This window comes from Salmo salar, chromosome 09 (genome assembly GCF_965601325.2).
Source record: "Salmo salar chromosome 09, fSalSal1, whole genome shotgun sequence".
NCBI lineage: Eukaryota > Metazoa > Chordata > Actinopteri > Salmoniformes > Salmonidae > Salmo > Salmo salar.
The window spans coordinates 127496381-127517810 of NC_138299.1; the positions used below are offsets into that span (position 1 = coordinate 127496381).

Here is a 21430-nt window from a genome sequence, read left to right on the forward strand (position 1 = left end):
GAAGCACTTCCCCAAAAAACAGCCAGGACTGAGAGAGAGAGAGAGAGAGAGAGAGTGTAGTAGGAAGTAGGGAGATGAGAACTGGGTAAGAGGGGGGGTTTGAAGCCTGTGGTTAATAGAGGAGGAAGTAAGCCTGAGTAAAGTCAATGCAGATTAAGGAGAGAGTGAGAGAGGGGGACGTCAGAAGCATTTCGGACCCTCCAGCAGTGTAAGTCTGAGTACCGATGGCCAGACACACACACACACCTTACTGACTCCACTGTGTCTCTAGGGCTCAGACGAATGCCCTCCATACTGAGGAAGTCACTGTCACCTGTCTTGGACTTTGTGTGCCCTCCTCTACAGTTGCCTAACTATATTGTCCTTAACACACTATCTAACACTGTAGCCTACACGCTAGAGTTCTTCACGGATCCGAATACCTGAGACCCGATCCAGGACCCGAGCGGTTCCGGATTAAGAATTCTAAATTATGTCACGGGTATGTGTCATTTTAACTGACTTTTCCAGAAGGACCCATACAGATCCAAACGCGACTGCTACAGTAATTGTACAATTGATGCTGCTACTCTTTGCTTTTCACGAGAGGGGCATGTGTAAGCTTGTTGTTGGTCAATCATAAGTCATCAAAGCGACGATAGGCTATAGTCATAGAGCCTCTGTTCGGGACAAAGGTTAGGAAATATCTCATCAATGGAAGATGGAATTAAAATGGATTAAAAAATTAAAGGAGAAGGCAGCTAATTTATATTCTGAATGGAGTTGTTGTTGTTTGTAACTGTGGGATGAGAAAGAGCATGCAACACCAATTAGCCTAGCTAGCTAGCTTAACTAGCTTCTCCCGGTTTGATGCAGTCAAGACAGGTACTACGTAAACATTTTGGATGATAAATAACCTAGCTATGGCAGCTATTAGTCTACTATAGCGCGATTCTTCCTTCCTCCCTGTTCCCGTGTCACTCACTCACACTCACAGTAGCCTACACACAGCACGACCCTGCTAGAGCGTCACCTCTCTCTACCTCCTCTCCTTCACGCTTTATCAGTTCCGGTTAATAAAGTAGCTTAAAAATGGACTTTTTTGCTGCTTTTTTCACTCGGATCGGACCGGGTCTGGATCCGACCAGGTCTATATGGAAAGGATCTAGTTGTCCTCGGGTCCGTTCGGAACGGGTCTCTTTATTTGAAAAATGTATTTATGCATTTTTCCATTTCGGAACGCGTCTAACTTGTTGGACCCATAAAGGCCTCTACTACATGCCAGTCTCGTTTAGGGTGCTATTTCATGTTCATTTGCCTGAATCAACATTCCCTTTCGGTACAGGCCTGCTATCAGGCCTGCTTGTCTCCATCAGTGCACACAGATGAGCAGTTTACTGGGCTTCGCTAAACAAAGAGCTCCCCAGATTTTCACACTTAAAATAATACGGGGGCGTAACAGGCGTGAACGCTTACAGTAATCCTTGTCCTTGCTAGACTGTACATGATCATTATTTGATTTAATTTCTTAAACGGCAGTCGCTATCCCTGACGAGCGTTGAATTTTACAATGTCGCGCGCAGCATCGTATAATTACAACTAACATCTATTAGAATCCTCCCAATTTCACGCTGCCTGTCCCTTTCAGCTGTTTAGACTAGGACTGTTTACACTTCTGATGTTTCTACTGAAATTCCTTAAATATCCAAAGTCAACAGGGTTCAAGCTAAGAATTCTACCCTCACTATGGACTAGAATAGAAGTGTTGTCATCCTTATACTGGGGGGGCTAAAGCTCAGGGCTTCCTCACACTCCCTTCACTCTCCTCTTACCTGCGTGTGAGCTTGGAGGTGAGCTTGCTGAACAGGTTGGAGGTGGCGCGGGTACGTGCGTGGGGCAGGGGGCTGGCGTCGTGGGACAGAGTGGGGGAGGTGGGGGGGGCGTGGGAGGGAGGCCGCCGGTCCCTCAGCTGGCCCCCGTGGAAGGTGCTGCGGATGCTGGAGCCCCGGGTGAGGCGGGAGCCCGAAGAGGAGGAGGTCCCCGAGGCCCCAGCAATGCTATGGGTGGAGGGTGAGGCCGGGGGCAGCCGGTGGGACATGGAGCTGAGAGAGGAGAGAGCAGAAAGGACAAAACAATCAGATCATCATCCCGTTCATCCATCACTCAACCATTAACAGTGAGGTGCTCAGTTCATAATGTATTTTTATTTTTTTAACCTTTATTTAACCAGGAAAAGCCCATTGGGACCCAGAGTCTCTTTATCAAGGGAGACCTGGCCAAGAAGGCAGCAACAATCAATACATTACATCATTAAAACATACAACAATACAATACAACAATATGATCCAGCCTAAAAAAAGCATTTGCCCAGGGCATATCATCGTATCAACGATTTGAGCCAGAAATGCTTTAGCTGGAGTTAGTTTGGATCTGGCAGAGGGATGGTGAACCTTTACAGAGTCCCAGGGTAGGAGCTACCACTTGTGTTGGCTTTCAGCAGACAGAGAGAGAATACTGGTGAGGCCAAATCAGAACTGGGCCTTTGGTGGAAACAGACTGTGAGGGGGAGAGGGGGATCAGGGAGGAGGAGGGAAGGACAGACTGGAAAGGGGGATGTGGGAGGGGTGTGACTGGTATGCTGGTAAAAAGTGAGAAAAGAAAAGTGAGCATAGAAATAGAAAGGGAAAGAGAGAAAAGGAGACGGTGAGAGTTACAGAGAGAGAGGGTGAGAGTTACAGAGAGAGAGGGTGAGAGTTACAGAGAGAGAGGGTGAGAGTTACAGAGAGAGAGGGTGAGAGTTACAGAGAGAGAGGGTGAGAGTTACAGAGAGAGAGGGTGAGAGTTACAGAGAGAGAGGGTGAGAGTTACAGAGAGAGAGGGTGAGCGTTACAGAGAGAAAGGGGGAGAGTTACAGAGAGAGAGGGGGAGAGTTACAGAGAGAGAGGGGGAGAGTTACAGAGAGAGAGGGGGAGAGTTACAGAGAGAGAGGGTGAGAGTTACAGAGAGAGAGGGTGAGAGTTACAGAGAGAGAGGGTGAGAGGGTGAGAGTTACAGAGAGAGAGGGTGAGAGTTACAGAGAGAAAGGGGGAGAGTTACAGAGAGAGAGGGGGAGAGTTACAGAGAGAGAGGGGGAGAGTTACAGAGAGAGAGGGTGAGAGTTACAGAGAGAAAGGGGGAGAGTTACAGAGAGAGAGGGTGAGAGTTACAGAGAGAGAGGGTGAGAGTTACAGAGAGAGAGGGTGAGAGTTACAGAGAGAGAGGGTGAGAGTTACAGAGAGAGAGGGTGAGAGGGTGAGAGTTACAGAGAGAGAGGGTGAGAGTTACAGAGAGAAAGGGGGAGAGTTACAGAGAGAGAGGGGGAGAGTTACAGAGAGAGAGGGGGAGAGTTACAGAGAGAGGGGAAGAGAAACAGAGAGAGAGGGTGAGAGATACAGAGAGAGAGGGTGAGTGAGAGATACAGAGAGAGGGTGAGAGTTACAGATAGAGAGGGTGAGAGATACAGAGAGAGGGTGAGAGTTACAGAGAGAGAGGGTGAGAGTTACAGAGAGAGAGGGTGAGAGAGAGGGTGAGAGTCACAGAGAGAAAGGGGGAGAGTTACAGAGAGAGAGGGGGAGAGTTACAGAGAGAGAGGGTGAGAGATACAGAGAGAGAGGGTGAGAGATACAGAGAGAGAGGGTGAGAGAAACAGAGAGAGAGAGGGTGAGAGAGAGGGTGAGAGTTACAGAGAGAAAGGGGGAGAGTTACAGAGAGAGAGGGGGAGAGTTACAGAGAGAGAGGGGGAGAGTTACAGAGAGAGGGTGAGAGAGATACAGAGAAAGGGTGAGTGAGAGATACAGAGAGAGAGGGTGAGAGATACAGAGAGAGAGGGTGAGAGATACAGAGAGAGAGGGTGAGAGATACAGAGAGTGAGGGTGAGCGATAGAGAGAGGGTGAGAGAGGGGAGAGAGATAGAGAGAGAGGGTGGGAGATAGAGAGAGAGAGGGTGGGAGATAGAGAGAGAGAGGGTGGGAGATAGAGAGAGAGAGAGGGTGAGATGAGAGAGAGAGAGAGAGAGAGAGAGAGAGAGAGAGAGGGTGAGAGATACAGAGAGACAGGATGAGAGACAGAAAGAGGGTGAGAGAGAGAGTGGGTGAGAGATACAGAAAGAGAGGGTGAGAGATACAGAGAGAGAGGGTGAGAGATTGAGAGAGAGATACAGAGAGAGAGGGAAAGAGATAGAGAGAGAGGATGAGAGATAGAGAAAGAGGGTGAGAAATACAGAGAGAGCGGGTGAGAGTTACAGAGAGAGAGGGTGAGAGTTACAGAGAGAGGGGGGATACAGAGAGAGAGGGTGAGAGAGAGAGAGGGTGAGAGAGAGAGAGAGAGAGAGGTGAGAGAGAGAGAGAGGGTGAGCGATAGAGAGAGAGGGTGAGAGATACAGAGAGAGAGGGTGAGAGGTACAGAGAGAAAGGGTGAGAGATAGAGAGAGTGTGAGAGATAGAGAGAGGGTGAGTGATACAGAGAGATAGGGTGAGAGATAGAGAGAGGGGGTGAGAGATAAAGAGACAGAGGGTGAGAGATAGAGAGAGAGGGTGAGAGATACTGAGAGAGAGGGTGAGAGATAGAGAGAGAGGGTGAGAGATAGAGAGAGAGGGTGATAGATACAGAGAGAGAGGGTGAGAGATACAGAGAGAGGGTGAGAGATACAGAGAGAGGGTGAGAGATACAGAGAGGGTGAGAGTTACAGAGAGAGAGGGTGAGAGATACAGAGAGAGAAGGTGAGAGATACAGAGAGAGGGGGAGAGTTACAGAGAGAGGGTGAGAGATACAGAGAGAGAGGGTGAGTGAGAGAGAGAGAGAGAGAGGGTGAGAGTTACAGAGAGAAAGGGTGAGAGATAGAGAGGGTGAGTGAGAGAGAGAGGGAGAGATATAGAGAGAGGGTGAGTGAGAGAGAGAGAGAGAGAGAGAGAGAGAGAGAGAGAGAGAGAGAGAGAGAGAGAGAGGGTGAGAGATAGAGAGAGGGTGAGCGATAGAGAGAGAGGGTGAGAGATAGAGAGGGTGAGAGATAGAGAGAGGGTGAGAGATAGAGAGAGTGGGTGAGAGATAGAGAGAGAGGGCTTGAGGGAGAGAGACAGACTGAAAATGAAGTTTTCAGCCATCTGCTTGGAGGCTTGTGGATGTACAGCAGTAGCCCCCTCCTTCCCCATGCCCCCTTAACCCTGCATCCTTTCATCCACCTGGCAGAGCTCCCCTCTCCTCGTCCCCTTGGCCCGCTCCCTACAGTTCTCCCTGACTGGCTGGGTTAGCTAGGCTGGCTGAGCCCCTGTTGGCCTGGGGCCGCTTTACTTAACGCTCTAAATAGCCAGAGCTCTGATAGACAGACACACACTCACACAGGGAGAGGGGCCGAGTAGGGCAGACACATTAGAGTCCTTTGGTTGATTTGCAGCCGTTTCAGAGCACAATCATTTACCCTCAACCTGAGCCCCAAAGCAAAAGAGACCAGGGGGAGAAACTGAAAATGTGTAGAATGTAATGCATGATTATGTAATATATAGCATGTAATTGTATGACAACATGCATGTCTGTATGAGCACGATTATTCTGTCTGTTTCCGAGTGTGTTGGTTTGTGTATTTTGTCATTGTGTGTATGCGGTGGTGTATTTGTTTGTGCGGCTGCACTGTGTGTGCTCTAGCACATGTGTGTCCCGTCAGCCCGTCTAGTGTGGCATTGCATTGACAGGGCCTAGAAGGCGGTTGCATTGCATTGACAGGGCCTAGAAGGCGGTTGCATTGCATTGACAGGGCCTAGAAGGCGGTTGCATTGCATTGACAGGGCCTAGAAGGCGGTTGCATTGCATTGACAGGGCCTAGAAGGCGGTTGCATTGCATTGACAGGGCCTAGAAGGCGGTTGCATTGCATTGACAGGGCCTAGAAGGCGGATGCATTGCATTGACAGGGCCTAGAAGGCGGTTGCATTGCATTGACAGGGCCTAGAAGGCGGTTGCATTGCATTGACAGGGCCTAGAAGGCGGATGCATTGCATTGACAGGGCCTAGAAGGCGGTTGCATTGCATTGACAGGGCCTAGAAGGCGGATGCATTGCATTGACAGGGCCTAGAAGGCGGTTGCATTGCATTGACAGGGCCTAGAAGGCGGTTGCATTGCATTGACAGGGCCTAGAAGGCGGTTGCATTGCATTGACAGGGCCTAGAAGGCGGTTGCATTGCATTGACAGGGCCTAGAAGGCGGTTGCTGGTCAAGTTGGGACACAGCCAGCCACCGCTTTCCCCCTCCACCCCCACCCCTCCCCTCCCCCAGTGCTAGGACCGTAGGTCACATGATAACCACCACCTTCTGGCACACACCAGTAAGCTCTTTATCCCCTAGTGAAGAGACGTAATGAATGTTATACACACAAAAACACCACTACAGTCAAAACACACAGATTATGTATGCACACAATGTTGAGAACGTGAATGTACAGTATCCCTGCTATTATACTCAAGGACTCAACAAATGTAGAAGCACATGTACAATGCTCAAACACAAACTGTCACGTCCTGACCAGTAAAGGGATTATTTGTCATTGTAGTTTGGTCAGGGCGTGGCAGGGGATGTTTGTTTTGTGTGTTTCGGTGTTTTTGGTTTAGGTTCTATGTTTTCTATTTCTATGTTTAAATCTAGTTTTCTATTTCTATGTTGGGGTTTTAGTAGGACCTCCAATTAGAGTCAGCTGGTTGTCGTTGCCTCTAATTGGAGGCCATATTTAGTTGGGGTTTGTTTCACTTGTGTTTTGTGGGTAGTTGTTTTCCTGTGTTGCCTTACGGAACTGTTTCGTCATTTTGTTTAAGTGTTCACGTTACTTCAAATAAAGAAGATGAGCACTTTACCCGCTGCGCCTTGGTCCAATCCTTACGACGCCTATGACACAAACATGAAACCCAGACGCTCTGCTCACCTGTTCTCCTTTCCGTTCTGCAGTAGGGAGGGCCTGTCTGTGCTGTTCCGGTCCGTTGTGCACACGTACGTGTTCCGGCGGATCATGGCACTTGCTGGGACGTTGTTCTGAAAGGCAGGGAGAATGACAGTTCCATAGATAACACATTGACCGTGATTTGGTGAAATTCAGAAAGGCATCCTTCATATAGCCCTCCTCTCCTCCATATAATGACATTGTCTAATGGTCACATAACGCTTGGGATGTTTATGTCTATTCAAAGCCCTGACTGATAATATCCACCCCCCCACGTCACAGTGTCAATGGACGCATCCCAAATGGCACCCTATTCCCCATATAGTGCACTACTTATGAGCCCTGGTCAAAAGGAGTGTACTTTAGGGAACCACAGTATCAGTGTTGAACTCTTGTCGTCCCTCTCAGTCCACCCTGTCAGAGCGCCTCTGAGCCCTTCAAAGGGTTCATCTCGGGTTCATCTACATATTCTCCGTTCACACTGTTGTCGTTGTTCATCCTTATACTGTTACTGGACTCCCTATATACTAGCGTTTCATCTCTATTCTCTCTGTCCACATCATAGTTTAGCATGAATCTGTAGATTCTCTATCCAAAGTGTTGTTCTTGGTTCATTCCTCCGCACACTGATCTTAGTTTGTCTCCTCTTTTCCCTGTGTGTGTGTGTTTATACTGTATAAATACGTATAAGGTCATATTGTAGGCCGACAGCATTGCACTGCATCAACCAATAGTTGTGTGCCACGTCATCGACGGCGCAGTCTGGCATCAGATAACTCTATTATATGATGTGGTTTGCTGACATGTAGTGAGCCTGGAACATGGCCTATGTGTGCGGTGTGTGTGTGTGTGTGTGTGTGTGTGTGTGTGTGTGTGTGTGTGTGTGTGTGTGTGTGTGTGTGTGTGTGTGTGTGTGCTCACCGTGGCGGTGTTAATCTCCTTGCGGCGGTCTGGGATCTCTGACTGGTTGGGGTTGTTGGCGCTGCTGACCATGGGGCTGGAGGGGGGCTGGATGGAACGGCTGCCCACCACGCTGCTGCTGACCTTCCGGGACGCCATGCGCCCCCCCTCCTCCTTCAGCTCCCTGTCTGCCCCCGCCACGCTGCTGGGGCTACGCTTGGGGTGGGACGGGGGCGCTGCTGGACCGCCTGCACAACAGGCGGACAGGGCAGAGGATACGACATGAGAATCAAAGTCTGGTCCTGTGTGGCTCAGTTCGTAGAGCAAGGCGCTTGTAAAACCAAGATTGTGGGTTTGAATTCTGCTGGGGCCACCCATATGTACATTTCTGCATGGACTACTGTAAGTCGTTTGGGATAAACAGCATGTTATGATATTATAGACAGCACAAATTATAAAGATCTCACACACGACCGGTGACCTCACAAAAATGTGCATTTTGGGACGCAGACTAACAGACAGCCCACTCACAGAAGTCGCTGTGCCTCCTGCGGGGGTGGTAGGTGGAGGCGCTGCGCTGGGTGGTCTTGCTGTGGGAGGAGGAGGTGGAGGTAGTGGAGGAGGTGGAGTGTTTACTGGTGCCGTTGGTGACGGTGCTGGGCCGTACCCGCGCCAGGCTCAGACTGCTGGTTGACCGAGACTCACTGCCCTCCACCTGACATACACAGAGAGAGAAACACACTCGTTAGCATCAGGACTCAGGTGATTGTGGACAGTGTGAACACACAGGCACGACACACACACGTATTGTAGCAGACTGGCACGCCAGGTGTTCCCCTGAGATTTGTATTAGCAGCGGTGGCTAAGGTAGCGGAGGGGGATTTCTGTGTAGAACGACAGTGAGAAGGTCACTTCTGGTGACTTTTTAAAAGGATATTCTACTCCAAAATGCATGGAAATGAAGTGACGTTGACACCATCTGAAATGTAACTGGTTCCCGCCACTGCACTGTGAGGAGATGAGGAGGAGCAAGCGGTGGCTCTCATTCACACCACCGCTTGCTCTGTTTCCTACAAATATACTGATCTTAAAGGGCTAGTGCCAGACTTTGGCAACTAATTCCCCAAATCTCAACCTATCCCTTTAAGAGCGTGTCTCGGCAGAAATATACACTGCTCAAAAAAATAAAGGGAACACTTAAACAACACAATGTAACTCCAAGTCAATCACACTTCTGTGAAATCAAACTGTCCACTTAGGAAGCAACACTGATTGACAATAAATTGCACATGCTGTTGTGCAAATGGAATAGACAACAGGTGGAAATTATAGGCAATTAGCAAGACACCCCCAATAAAGGAGTGGTTCTGCAGGTGGGGACCACAGACCACTTCTCAGTTCCTATGCTTCCTGGCTGATGTTTTGGTCACTTTTGAATGCTGGCGGTGCTTTCACTCTAGTGGTAGCATGAGACGGAGTCTACAACCCACACAAGTGGCTCAGGTAGTGCAGCTCATCCAGGATGGCAAATCAATGCGAGCTGTGGCAAGAAGGTTTGTTGTGTCTGTCAGCGTAGTGTCCAGAGCATGGAGGCGCTACCAGGAGACAGGCCAGTACATCAGGAGACGTGGAGGAGGTCGTAGGAGGGCAACAACCCAGCAGCAGGACCGCTACCTCCGCCTTTGTGCAAGGGGGAGCAGGAGAAGCACTGCCAGAGCCCTGCAAAATGACCTCCAGCAGGCCACAAATGTGCATGTGTCTGCTCAAATGGTCAGAAACAGACTCCATGAGGGTGGTATGAGGGCCCGACGTCCACAGGTGGGGGTTGTGCTTACAGCCCAACACCGTGCAGGACGTTTGGCATTTGCCAGAGAACACCGAGATTGGCAAATTCGCCACTGGCGCCCTGTGCTCTTCACAGATGAAAGCAGGTTCACACTGAGCACGTGACAGACGTGACAGAGTCTGGAGATGCCGTGGAGAACGTTCTGCTGCCTGCAACATCCTCCAGCATGACCGGTTTGGCGGTGGGTCAGTCATGGTGTGGGGTGGCATTTCTTTGGGGGGCCGCACAGCCCTCCATGTGCTCGCCAGAGGTTGCCTGACTGCCATTAGGTACCGAGATGAGATCCTCAGACCCCTTGTGAGACCATATGCTGGTGCGGTTGGCCCTGGGTTCCTCCTAATGCAAGACAATGCTAGACCTCATGTGGCTGGAGTGTGTCAGCAGTTCCTGCAAGAGGAAGGCATTGATGCTATGGACTGGCCCGCCCATTCCCCAGACCTGAATCCAATTGAGCACATCTGGGACATCATGTCTCGCTCCATCCACCAACGCCACGTTGCACCACAGACTGTCCAGGAGTTGACGGATGCTTTAGTCCAGGTCTGGGAGGAGATCCCTCAGGAGACCATCCGCCACCTCATCAGGAGCATGCCCAGGCGTTGTAGGGAGGTCATACAGGCATGTGGAGGCCACACACACTACTGAGCCTCATTTTGACTTGTTTTAAGGACATTACATCAAAGTTGGATCAGCCTGTAGTGTGGTTTTCCACTTTAATTTTGAGTGTGACTCCAAATCCAGACCTCCATGGGTTGATAAATTGGATTTCCATTGATTATTTTTGTGTGATTTTGTTGTCAGCACATTCAACTATGTAAAGAAAAAAGTATTTAATAAGATTATTTCTTTCATTCAGATCTAGGATGTGTTGTTTAAGTGTTCCCTTTATTTTTTTGAGCAGTATATATATAAAAAACTCAAACTTTTAGGGGGAACATTGGGAAGGCAGAAGGGCAACACAGAAAGCCTTAATGATGAAGGATTTTCTCTCTCTCCCACACACACACACACACACGTTGTCTCGTTGTGCCTCACCTCATTCATGCGTCCCAGTAACAGGTAGGTGGCGGTGACCTCGTTGTACTTCCGAGTGGTCAGAGCGTCCTTGATGTCGTCACGGGTGTAACCCATCCCCACCATCACCTCTGAAGGCGAGCGGAGAGATGAGGGACGTTAGACAGAGATACAGGCTCAAAGAAAGAAGAGGAAGGCCGTGTCCCAAATAACACCCTATTCCCTACAATACAGTCGTGGCCAAAAGTTTTGAGAATGACACAAATATTAATTTTCACAAAGTCTGCTGCCTCAGTTTGTATGATGGCAATTTGCATATACTCCAGAATGTTATGAAGAGTGATCAGATGAATTGCAATTAATTGCAAAGTCCCTCTTTGCCATTCAAAAGAACTGAATCCCCACAAAACATTTCCACTGCATTTCAGCCCTGCCACAAAAAGACCAGCTGACATCATGGCAGTGATTCTCTCGTTAACACAGGTGTGAGTGTTGACGAGGACAAGGCTGGAGATCACTCTGTCATGCTGATTGAGTTCGAATAACAGACTAGAAGCTTCAAAAGGAGGGTGGCGCTTGGAATCATTGTTCTTCCTCTGTCATCCAAAAAAGTCCCGCAAGCGCTAGGACCGTCTCCTAAAGTTGATTCAGTTGCGGGATCGGGGCACCACCAGTACAGAGCTTGCTCAGGAATGGCAGCAGGCAGGTGTGAGTGCATCTGCACGCACAGTGAGGCAAAGACTTTTGGAGGATGGCCTGGTGTCAAGAAGGGCAGCAAAGAAGCCACTTCTCTCCAGGAAAAACATCAGGGACAGACTGATATTCTGCAAAAGGTACAGGGATTGGACTGCTGAGGACTGGGGTAAAGTCATTTTCTCTGATGAATCCCCTTTCCGATTGTTTGGGGAATCTGGAAAAAAGCTTGTCCGGAGAAGACAAGGTGAGCGCTACCAGCAGTCCTGTGTCATGCCAACAGTAAAGCATCCTGAGACCATTCATGTGTGGGGTTGCTTCTCAGCCAAGGGAGTGGGCTCACTCACAATTTTGCCTAAGAACACAGCCATGAATAAAGAATGGTACCAAAACATCCTCCGAGAGCAACTTCTCCCAACCATCCAGGAACAGTTTGGTGACGAACGATGCCTTTTCCAGCATGATGGAGCACCTTGCTATAAGGCAAAAGTGATAACTAAGTGGCTCGGGGAACAAAACATCGATATTTTGGTTCCATAGCCAGGAAAGTCCCCAGACCTTAATCCCATTGAGAACTTGTGGTCAATCCTCAAGAGGCGGGTGGACAAACAAAAACCCACAAATTCTGACAAACTCCAAGCATTGATTATGCAAGAATGGGCTGCCATCAGTCAGGATGTGGCCCAGAAGTTCATTGACAGCATGCCAAGGCGGATTGCAGAGGTCTTGAAAAAGAAGGGTCAACACCGCAAATACTGACTCTTTGCATCAACTTCATGTAATTGTCAATAAAAGCCTTTGACACTTATGAAATGCTTGTAATTATACTTGAGTATTCCATAGTAACATCTGACAAAAATATCTAAAGACACTGAAGCAGCAAACTTTGTGGAAATTAATATTTGTGTCATTCTCAACTTTTGGCCACGACTGTAGTGCACTACTACTACTACTCCCAGGGGCCAGTGCACTAAAAATGGAATATGGTGCCATTTGGGAGGAATACGATATGTAGGTAGGGAGTAGAGGGGAGATAGAGAGGTATTTCACCGATGCGGCTGCCATCATTATGGTCCTCCAGGGGCGCTATATGAGGCTTCAGTTCTTCTCCGTCGTAGCCAGAGTTAATCCACTTGTCGTTCATGATTTGCTAATCAGGGATAAAACGATGTGTTAAAGAGTGCACAAACAGGGTGTGTGTGGTTGCGTGTACTGTAAAGCTGAGTGCCGCCTGCCGTTGCCCTCCTCACCTCCAGGGTGCAGCGTTTGGTGGGGTTGAGTACCAGGAACCTGCGCAGGATACCCTCGCAGTCGGTGGACATGTAGAAGGGCACGCGGTACTTCCCCCGCAGAACACGCTCCCGCAGCTCCTGGGGAACACATTCAGATAACGTTACACAAAACGTGCACATAACGTTATATAACGTTACACAAAAACATGAGACATAATAATGGCAAAGGGACTAAAAGACAATGTGTCCCTTCTCTTGATTAACTGAGCATGAAAATAAAACGTGAACATGAAGTAATCAGCACGAAACCCTTCAGTACCACAGGCAGCATTAGTTTCCAAAATGTCACATTTGGCACCATATTCCCCATATAGTACACAACTTTTGACCACACACATGGGCCCGGGCCAAAAGTAGTGCCCTATGTAGGGAATAGAATGCCATTTCAGACTCAGACAAAGTAAAGGCCATTTGGCTGCGCTGCGGGGGGGTCTTGCCTTGAGGTTCTGCCCGTCGAAGGGCAGTGATCCGCTGACCAGCGTGTAGAGGATGACCCCCAGGCTCCAGATGTCCACCTCAGGCCCGTCGTACTTCTTCCCCTGGAACAGCTCCGGTGCGGCGTAGGGAGGGGAGCCACAGAACGTGTCCAGCTTGTTGCCCATGGTGAACTCGTTACTGAAGCCAAAGTCTGCGATTTTGATGTTGGAGTCGGCATCCAGCAAGAGGTTCTCAGCCTGCAGAGACAGGTGAAGATAGCGCAGCTTTTAAGGACTGAGAGTCTGTTCAGTTCAGGCTGAGTTTGTATGCTCATTTCAGGAAAGAGATGATCAGTGTTTCACATTTTTTTATGTATTGGTATTGATATACTTAATATCAATGAGTGGTTGTCATTTTGGACAATGAAAAGTCATCAGGTCTGAACTGGTCACGTACTTTAAGGTCCCTGTGAACAATGTTCTTCAGGTGACAGTAGTGTACAGCAGACACAATCTAGATAGATAGATATAGATATATATAGAGAGAGAGGGAGAGGGGGGGAGAGAGCGAGAGAGACAGAGAAAGAAGGGGAGTGAGACAAGCCACAGTAAAAAAAAGCCAAACACATAGAGTGACACATACTAACTTATAATAATGCTTGCAATGTAATTCAGGCCAACTCAGCACCATTCACTGGGTTTTGTTGTGATTCTACATTTTTGGTCACATCTCACCTGACGGAATTTGGCCCGCGCCTCTTTCTCTTTCATTCTCCCATGGGACACGAGGTAGTCAAACACTTCACCTGAGGGAGAGAGAAACAAACCACATCAACAGACAGAGAATCAGGCTTACAACACCGTCTGGTTGAATACAGTGTGTAATTGAGGCACTTATACTGTATATTAGTGATGCATGGGTTGATTCATAACCCGCAGTCCCCACGGTTATATCCACGGGGCGGGTGGGTAAATGGTCATGAAATATTGAGTGGATGAAGGGCTTTAAAAATCTACAAATGTATCGTTCTTGTGCAAATCATATCTAGAGGCTACATGAACATTTTTCTTTACTTATTTTTATCTGGCGAAAGCGTGCAGACTAAGCTTTAGCGCCTAACTGTACCCTCACCGAATACACAGCAATTGCCAAATGCTTTTGGGAACATGGGCAGAAAAAGTTCACTTCGTTCCACTGAGGCAAAAAGGACAATGTCGGGGTTTAATTCAATCAGAGAAAAGCTGCGAAATGGAGAGTTGAAAATAAAGAGAAGGGAGGGCCAGAGCAGTAGTCTAATGTTGAGGGAAGATTTGGTGAAGTGGTAAGATGATAGCAGTGTTATGTTATGTGTGATGTTTGTGAGGCGCTATACAAATTCGACAGTCACAAGACGGGGACTTCCAAATGGCCCGTCAAGGGAACTACTGTTCAGATGGGTTAAACGGAATAGTAGTCTGAAACCTGGACCCTGACTGTAGGTCTATAACCTCTCACATAGCCCAACATAACACTAACGCTTGCAAAATTAAGCATTTCTTGCAGTAAAATGATACACCAAATGTACATTTTGACTCTGTAATATTATTTCTTTCTTTCAGCATCTTGAGAGAATGAATGCGCAGTTAGTGTCTGTAAAGGTACTATATTTATCAGCATCATAAAAGCTGATAGTAGCCTATTTCAACCACATAAAATATGCATTCAAGCCGAACTGAAATCTTATCAGAAACATGTCGGGTCGAAAAACCGGTTAAACTGACATCATTTGGAAATTTTGCACAGTAAATCTTTCCCTTTTCAACAAATGTATTTATTGCATTTTCTCCCCGGCGAGTGCGCGAGAGAAGCAGCGATGAAAGAGAAAACTTTACCGATATCAACTAGATTGAAGCATCCAGTCTATTGATTTATGACGTCGTTCTGGTGAGCAGGGTTTATTTAGTCTTCCAGGGCAACAAGTAATAACAGAAGAGAAGCTGCATTTATCTAATTATAAAAGTTGTTAAAAGTCGACTAACAAATAGCCGGCCAAAATGTTGGAAATTATAAACAGAGACATAGGCCTATCTAAAAAGCCCTGCTCCCCCCAGAAATAGCTCCACTATCTCTGACTACACAGCAGATTTTCTATATTAGCGGGTTAGGGTCGGGTGTGGGCCACAGATTTTCACTTTACCACATATAGTCGGTGGGTTTGCAGATGGGTTATTAGCTATTGCGGTTGGTTGAACAAACAGCTGACCCGCGCACCACTAATATATATATATAGTGTATTCATTAGAGTTCTATAATATAATTCTATTGTATTTCTGTAATGTACACATTAAGTGAGTGAGTGAGGAGAAATTGTAATGTAAGAACATGAAGAGAGAATATAAAACAAATGTATAAAAAAAGTGCTTTATTGTCACATACACCGGATAGGTGCAGCGAAATGTGTTGTTTTACAGGGTCAGCCATAGTAGTACGACGCCCCCAAGCCAAACGAGAGCATACGCAGCAGTAGTATCATCAGTGAGATGGATTATTAAATTGAGCCTGATTTGGGATCAGTATCTTCATCATGGAGCCTATTGGGCCTCATTCATCTCAGTGATCCCTGGACTAATGGTTGACTTTGCATGGGCATGTCTACATGTCTGTGACCCATGCATGTGTCTGGGAATATATGGTGGTGGTGTGAGGGAGAGTTGAAAGAGAGAGAGTGACTGAATGAATGAATGCATGAGTGTGTGTTGTGTTTTTGTACAGTACATGCTTCATGCTAGAGGACACATCCACTGGGAGAAAAGCAGTGAGGCTGAGATCAGGAGGGGGCACATGCTTGGCTATTAGCTCCTTATTTGGCAAGAAACAGAATGGGAGGAAAAATTGACAAACAAGCGGAGTGGGGATTAGAACAGGGAGGGGAGGGGACACAAGCAAAGAGAAGAATAGACAGAAAGTGAACATGGAGGAAGGGGAGAGAAAAGGACAGTGCAGAGGGAGGGATGAGGGCGGTCAGAGGACAATCGATGGGTCAGCGGTACTGAGAAGAGGGAAAGCATGAGGGAAGGGTGGAGAGAAAAGAGATGAGAGAGAGAAATGGAGGAGCGAGTAGGGATACTGATTGAGGGGAGGTACTCTGCTCACCCCCACTGGCGTACTCCATTATCAGATAGAGTGTATTCTCTGTCTCGATCACCTCAAACAGCTGCACTGTAACACACAAACACACACATAGACACCTCAGTATAGTGGCACAGACAAACAACACACACAGTTGCACAAAGTGACTTACTGTGTGTTCCTTAGAACAGGGAGACAGTATGGTACAGCAGTTTATGTTTCAGCTGCATGCAGTATTAAATGTGACCGTGTGCATTATAAGAAATGGAGGAAGTCTACTTGTCCTGGCTTTACATGAGGGACTGCACACTATTGCCTTTATAGTGCACTATGTTTGACCAGGGCCCATAGGGAATATGGTGCTATTTGGGACACAGCCTCTGGCCATTACAGGGGCAGCGCGAGGGGGTCTGGCTGTAACCCCCCTGGAAAGGAGGATCATTTTCAGCTCAGTGGGGGACTACTATCCATATGCCCTGACTCCTGCTCAGCAGCTGTATTGACAGTGAAAGGGAACATTGCGTGAGGATGGGTGTTAGGCTGATGATGTTCTGGGGTGGGGTATGCCCTGCGGCACTACACCCTGGAAGCTGGGGAGATTAGTATAGCCGAGGCACTTACCGATATTTGGGTGGTTGAGGCCTTTCATGATGCGTACCTCTCTGAAGAGCTGGAGGAAAGAGAGAGAGAAGAAGCGAGTTAAAAGAATGTTATTTCATTATTCAAGTCTTCACAGCCACACTGATATATATAGCGCATGTGAAGATAGGCATGAAAGTGGGGGATGATGAAAATTCCTGATTCCTAATATAAGAACTGAACCAGACAGGCGGATAGGAGGAGGTTAGCCCGCCTCCACCCCCGTCACTCATTTATTCATTCATAAATAAGCTCAGCTGCTTGTCAGAAAATGGACGCACCTCCCCCTCCAACACTAGCTGGCTTCCTGCTAATTAGAGAGCGGACCACTCCAGGGACAGCCTGACTAGACAGAGCGCCTCTCCCCCTGGGCAGAGCCTCTCTCCCCACAGGGCTCCCTCATCCATCATGGAGGTGCTGCTGCTTTTAGCCTCTTCTCTTTCTAGAAATGATGGGGGCGCCACATCACATAGTCGCTGCAACGGTTGTGCGGCACGGGCACTATCTGCCGCTGCTGTGTGTGATTCAACACCTTGTGGTTATGAGGTGACACACAATCGTATTTACACACTTGTTGCACACCCACAATTTGACACACACACGGCCCTCCCTCGAATACATTCATAAGCCTCCTTTCCTGGCTGTGACATCTGCTGTAAGTGGGGAACCTGGGAGCGCTGGCGGTATGTGTGCACCAGCCCAAAGAGTCCTCTCTTTGAACTGTATATGGTGAGACTGGGTGACGAGGAATCGGCTTGCTCTGACCAGGTAAAAGGGAATCAGTGAGAGACTGTGTTACAAGGCCTGGGTTTGTGGAAAGGGGAATACTTAAATAAAGACAGAAATAGAGGCAAACACAAAATTGGATTTCACAATGTATGAGTGAGAAAAAGCAAGAGAAGGAATGAAGGAGAGTAAGGGAGAAAGACAGGAAGGATAGAGAAAGAAACCCACACAATGGATGGAATGTGCTGATCGTTGTGTGAGAAGGTGGCCAGCTTCCTTAGAAGTTCGAGCCCATTCTTCCAAAACACAGAACGTCACCCAGGGAGCTGCGTCTCACCCCCTCTGTCCCTCTCTCTTTCACTCTCTCTCTGGAGCCCCCCCCACCCCTCTCTCAGCCCCCCCATGCCTCTCTCTCAGCTCCTCCCACCCCATGCCTCTCTCTCAGCCCCCGCCACCCCATGCCTCTCTCTCAGCCACCCCCACCCCATGCATCTCTCTCAGACCCGCGCACCACTTGCCTCTCTCTCAGCCCCCCCACCCCATGCCTCTCTCTCAGCCCCCCCACCCCATGCATCTCTCGCAGACCACACACCCTATGCCTCTCTCTCAGCCACCCCTATCCCATGCCTCTCTCTCAGCCCCCGCCACCCCATGCCTCTCTCTCAGCCCCCCCCACCCCATGCTTCTCTCAGCCCCCCCACCCCATGCCTCTCTCAGCCCCCCCACCCCATGCCTCTCTCTCAGCCCCCCTCCACCCCATGCTCTCGCTCAGCCCCCCCACCCCATGCTCTCTCTCAGCCCCCCCACCCCATGCTCTCTCTCAGCCACCCCGACCCCATGCCCCTCTCCCAGCCCCCCCACCTCATGCCTCTCTCTCAGCCCCCCCCCACCCCATGCCTTTCTCTCAGCCACCTCCACCCCATGCCTCTCTCTCAGCCACCTCCACCTCATGCCTCTCTCTCAGCCACCCCCACCCCATGCCTCTCTCTCAGCCCCCCTATGCTCTACCCCATGATTCTGGCCTTCTGCGGCAGCTTTCAAACAAGATATCTGTACACGGAAGTGGCAAGAGTAAAGTTGTTAGGATGATATATATATATTGGATTGCCTTGAGGACAGAGGGAAACAGAGAGAAGGAAACTGAGAATGATTCAAATGTGTATGTCTCAGGGACTGTGCAAGCAAATTACTAATTTCTCAAATAAACAGAATGGAGCCGGGCTGGTTGGTGTGCAGTGCCCTTGTAAGGTGGGTTCAATGATTTAAATTACACACACTTACATTTTACCCATTTAGCAGACGCTCTTATCCAGAGTGACTTACAGTAGTGAATGCATACATTTCAGGGAAAAGACACACACACACAACACACACACACACACACACACAGTTTTTGGCCCGTTGGAGCACATTAGCATACCTACTGAGGTGAAGCGCTTTCAAAATAGCCAGTGTTTCTCAGTTCAGACCCAAAAAATATCTATAAATAATACAAGGAAAAATATCTAGGGATCTGGTCAAGGGGATAAGTCAAAAATATGAACACAGATGATGATTATGTTTTGCTTTTGCTTGTTTGTGGTGTTACTTACAAGGGGAAAGTTCTACCAAGCATGACTGTCTACTTCCTGGTAGTGATGTAATAATACATGGAGGATGTCATAATAATTAGTGTTGCCTAAGGCGATGGATGACCCAACCTGTAGCATGGACAGACTCCATATAGCGCCTGTCATTGGAACAAAAGCCACACTCTCCCTTTCGCGCTGTTGCACTTTAAAATGACCTACCTAGACCAGTATGGAGACATGCTTACAGAAAAACAGAGTATGTGATGCAACACAAGATATTGATCGGTGTGTCACAGCGCCACATGTTGTTGAAGCAGGAGGTGTCCACAGTCCTATTTTTATTCACCAAGTACAACTTCAAGAAGAGGGCTAGTTTACTGTTGTTGTACTAATGTCTTGTGCATTTGTATCCATAACACCTGCACTGAATGCACATATTTATCATGACCCAACAAATATACTGTGGACTATAAGCTAGTGATATATGACTGTAGGGTATAGGCTAGTGATATATGACTGTAGGGTATAGGCTAGTGATACATGACTGTAGGATATAGGCTAGTGATATATGACTGTAGGGTATAGGCTAGTGATATATGACTGTAGGGTATAGGCTAGTGATACATGACTGTAGGGTATAGGCTAGTGATACATGACTGTAGGGTATAGGCTAGTGATACATGACTGTAGGGTATAGGCTAGTGATACATGACTGTAGGGTATAGGCTAGTGATATATGACTGTAGGGTATAGGCTAGTGATACATGACTGTAGGGTATAGGCTAGTGATACATGACTGTAGGGTATAGGCTAGTGATACATGACTGTAGGGTATAGGCTAGTGATACATGACTGTAGGGTATAGGCTAGTGATACATGACTGCAGGGTATAGGCTAGTGATACCTGATTGTAGGATATAGGCTAGTGATATATGACTGTAGGGTATAGGCTAGTGATATATGACTGTAGGGTATAGGCTAGTGATACATGACTGTAGGGTATAGGCTAGTGATACATGACTGTAGGGTATAGGCTAGTGATACATGACTGTAGGGTATAGGCTAGTGATACATGACTGTAGGGTATAGGCTAGTGATACATGACTGTAGGGTATAGGCTAGTGATATATGACTGTAGGGTATAGGCTAGTGATACATGACTGTAGGGTATAGGCTAGTGATATATGACTGTAGGGTATAGGCTAGTGATATATGACTGTAGGGTATAGGCTAGTGATATATGACTGTAGGGTATAGGCTAGTGATACATGACTGTAGGGTATAGGCTAGTGATACATGACTGTAGGGTATAGGCTAGTGATATATGACTGTAGGGTATAGGCTAGTGATATATGACTGTAGGGTATAGGCTAGTGATACATGACTGTAGGGTATAGGCTAGTGATACATGACTGTAGGGTATAGGCTAGTGATATATGACTGTAGGGTATAGGCTAGTGATACATGACTGTAGGGTATAGGCTAGTGATACATGACTGTAGGATATAGGCTAGTGATACATGACTGTAGGGTATAGGCTAGTGATACATGACTGTAGGGTATAGGCTAGTGATACATGACTGTAGGGTATAGGCTAGTGATACATGACTGTAGGGTATAGGCTAGTGATACATGACTGTAGGGTATAGGCTAGTGATACATGACTGTAGGGTATAGGCTAGTGATACATGACTGTAGGGTATAGGCTAGTGATATATGACTGTAGGGTATAGGCTAGTGATATATGACTGTAGGGTATAGGCTAGTGATATATGACTGTAGGGTATAGGCTAGTGATATATGACTGTAGGGTATAGGCTAGTGATATATGACTGTAGGGTATAGGCTAGTGATACATGACTGTAGGGTATAGGCTAGTGATATATGACTGTAGGGTATAGGCTAGTGATATATGACTGTAGGGTATAGGCTAGTGATATATGACTGTAGGGTATAGGCTAGTGATATATGACTGTAGGGTATAGGCTAGTGATACATGACTGTAGGATATAAACTACTGAGATTAAACACTGTACAGAGAAACCTAGTTCTTGAAAAACAATTTAAAGGAAGAAAATCGGACTCACTGCTTCCCTTGTTATACATTTTTCCAATGCCGAAGTGCAGGGCAGCTGGACGCAACCATAAATCTGATGGTGTACATGTGTCCTGTCCCGTACAGACACACTGAGAGAATCAGCCTCCGTGAAGCAGACATGTTACATAGTAATGCGGCTAATGTGGACCAGGGCTACTGTGAGTGCCACATAAGAGTACACAAGTATACA

The 21430-nt window shown here is 47.7% G+C and overlaps 1 protein-coding gene across 6 annotated transcripts in view; it reads right to left on the reverse strand.

Moving 5' to 3' along the window:
• LOC106612588 (MAP/microtubule affinity-regulating kinase 4) overlaps positions 1–21430 on the reverse strand; it is a 61847-nt gene that overhangs the window by 8181 nt on the left and 32236 nt on the right. For all 6 annotated transcript variants that reach the window (XM_082956240.1, XM_082956239.1, XM_082956243.1 and 3 more), the window contains 12 exons: positions 16828–16876; positions 16231–16296; positions 13833–13903; positions 13555–13611; positions 13119–13355; positions 12640–12759; positions 12440–12539; positions 10718–10827; positions 8368–8551; positions 7858–8084; positions 6922–7028; positions 1812–2081 (listed from right to left, as the gene is read on the reverse strand). In XM_082956240.1, coding sequence (XP_082812366.1) covers positions 1812–2081; positions 6922–7028; positions 7858–8084; positions 8368–8551; positions 10718–10827; positions 12440–12539; positions 12640–12759; positions 13119–13355; positions 13555–13611; positions 13833–13903; positions 16231–16296; positions 16828–16876 — 1598 coding nt within the window. The remainder of the gene's footprint in view (positions 1–1811; positions 2082–6921; positions 7029–7857; positions 8085–8367; positions 8552–10717; positions 10828–12439; positions 12540–12639; positions 12760–13118; positions 13356–13554; positions 13612–13832; positions 13904–16230; positions 16297–16827; positions 16877–21430) is intronic.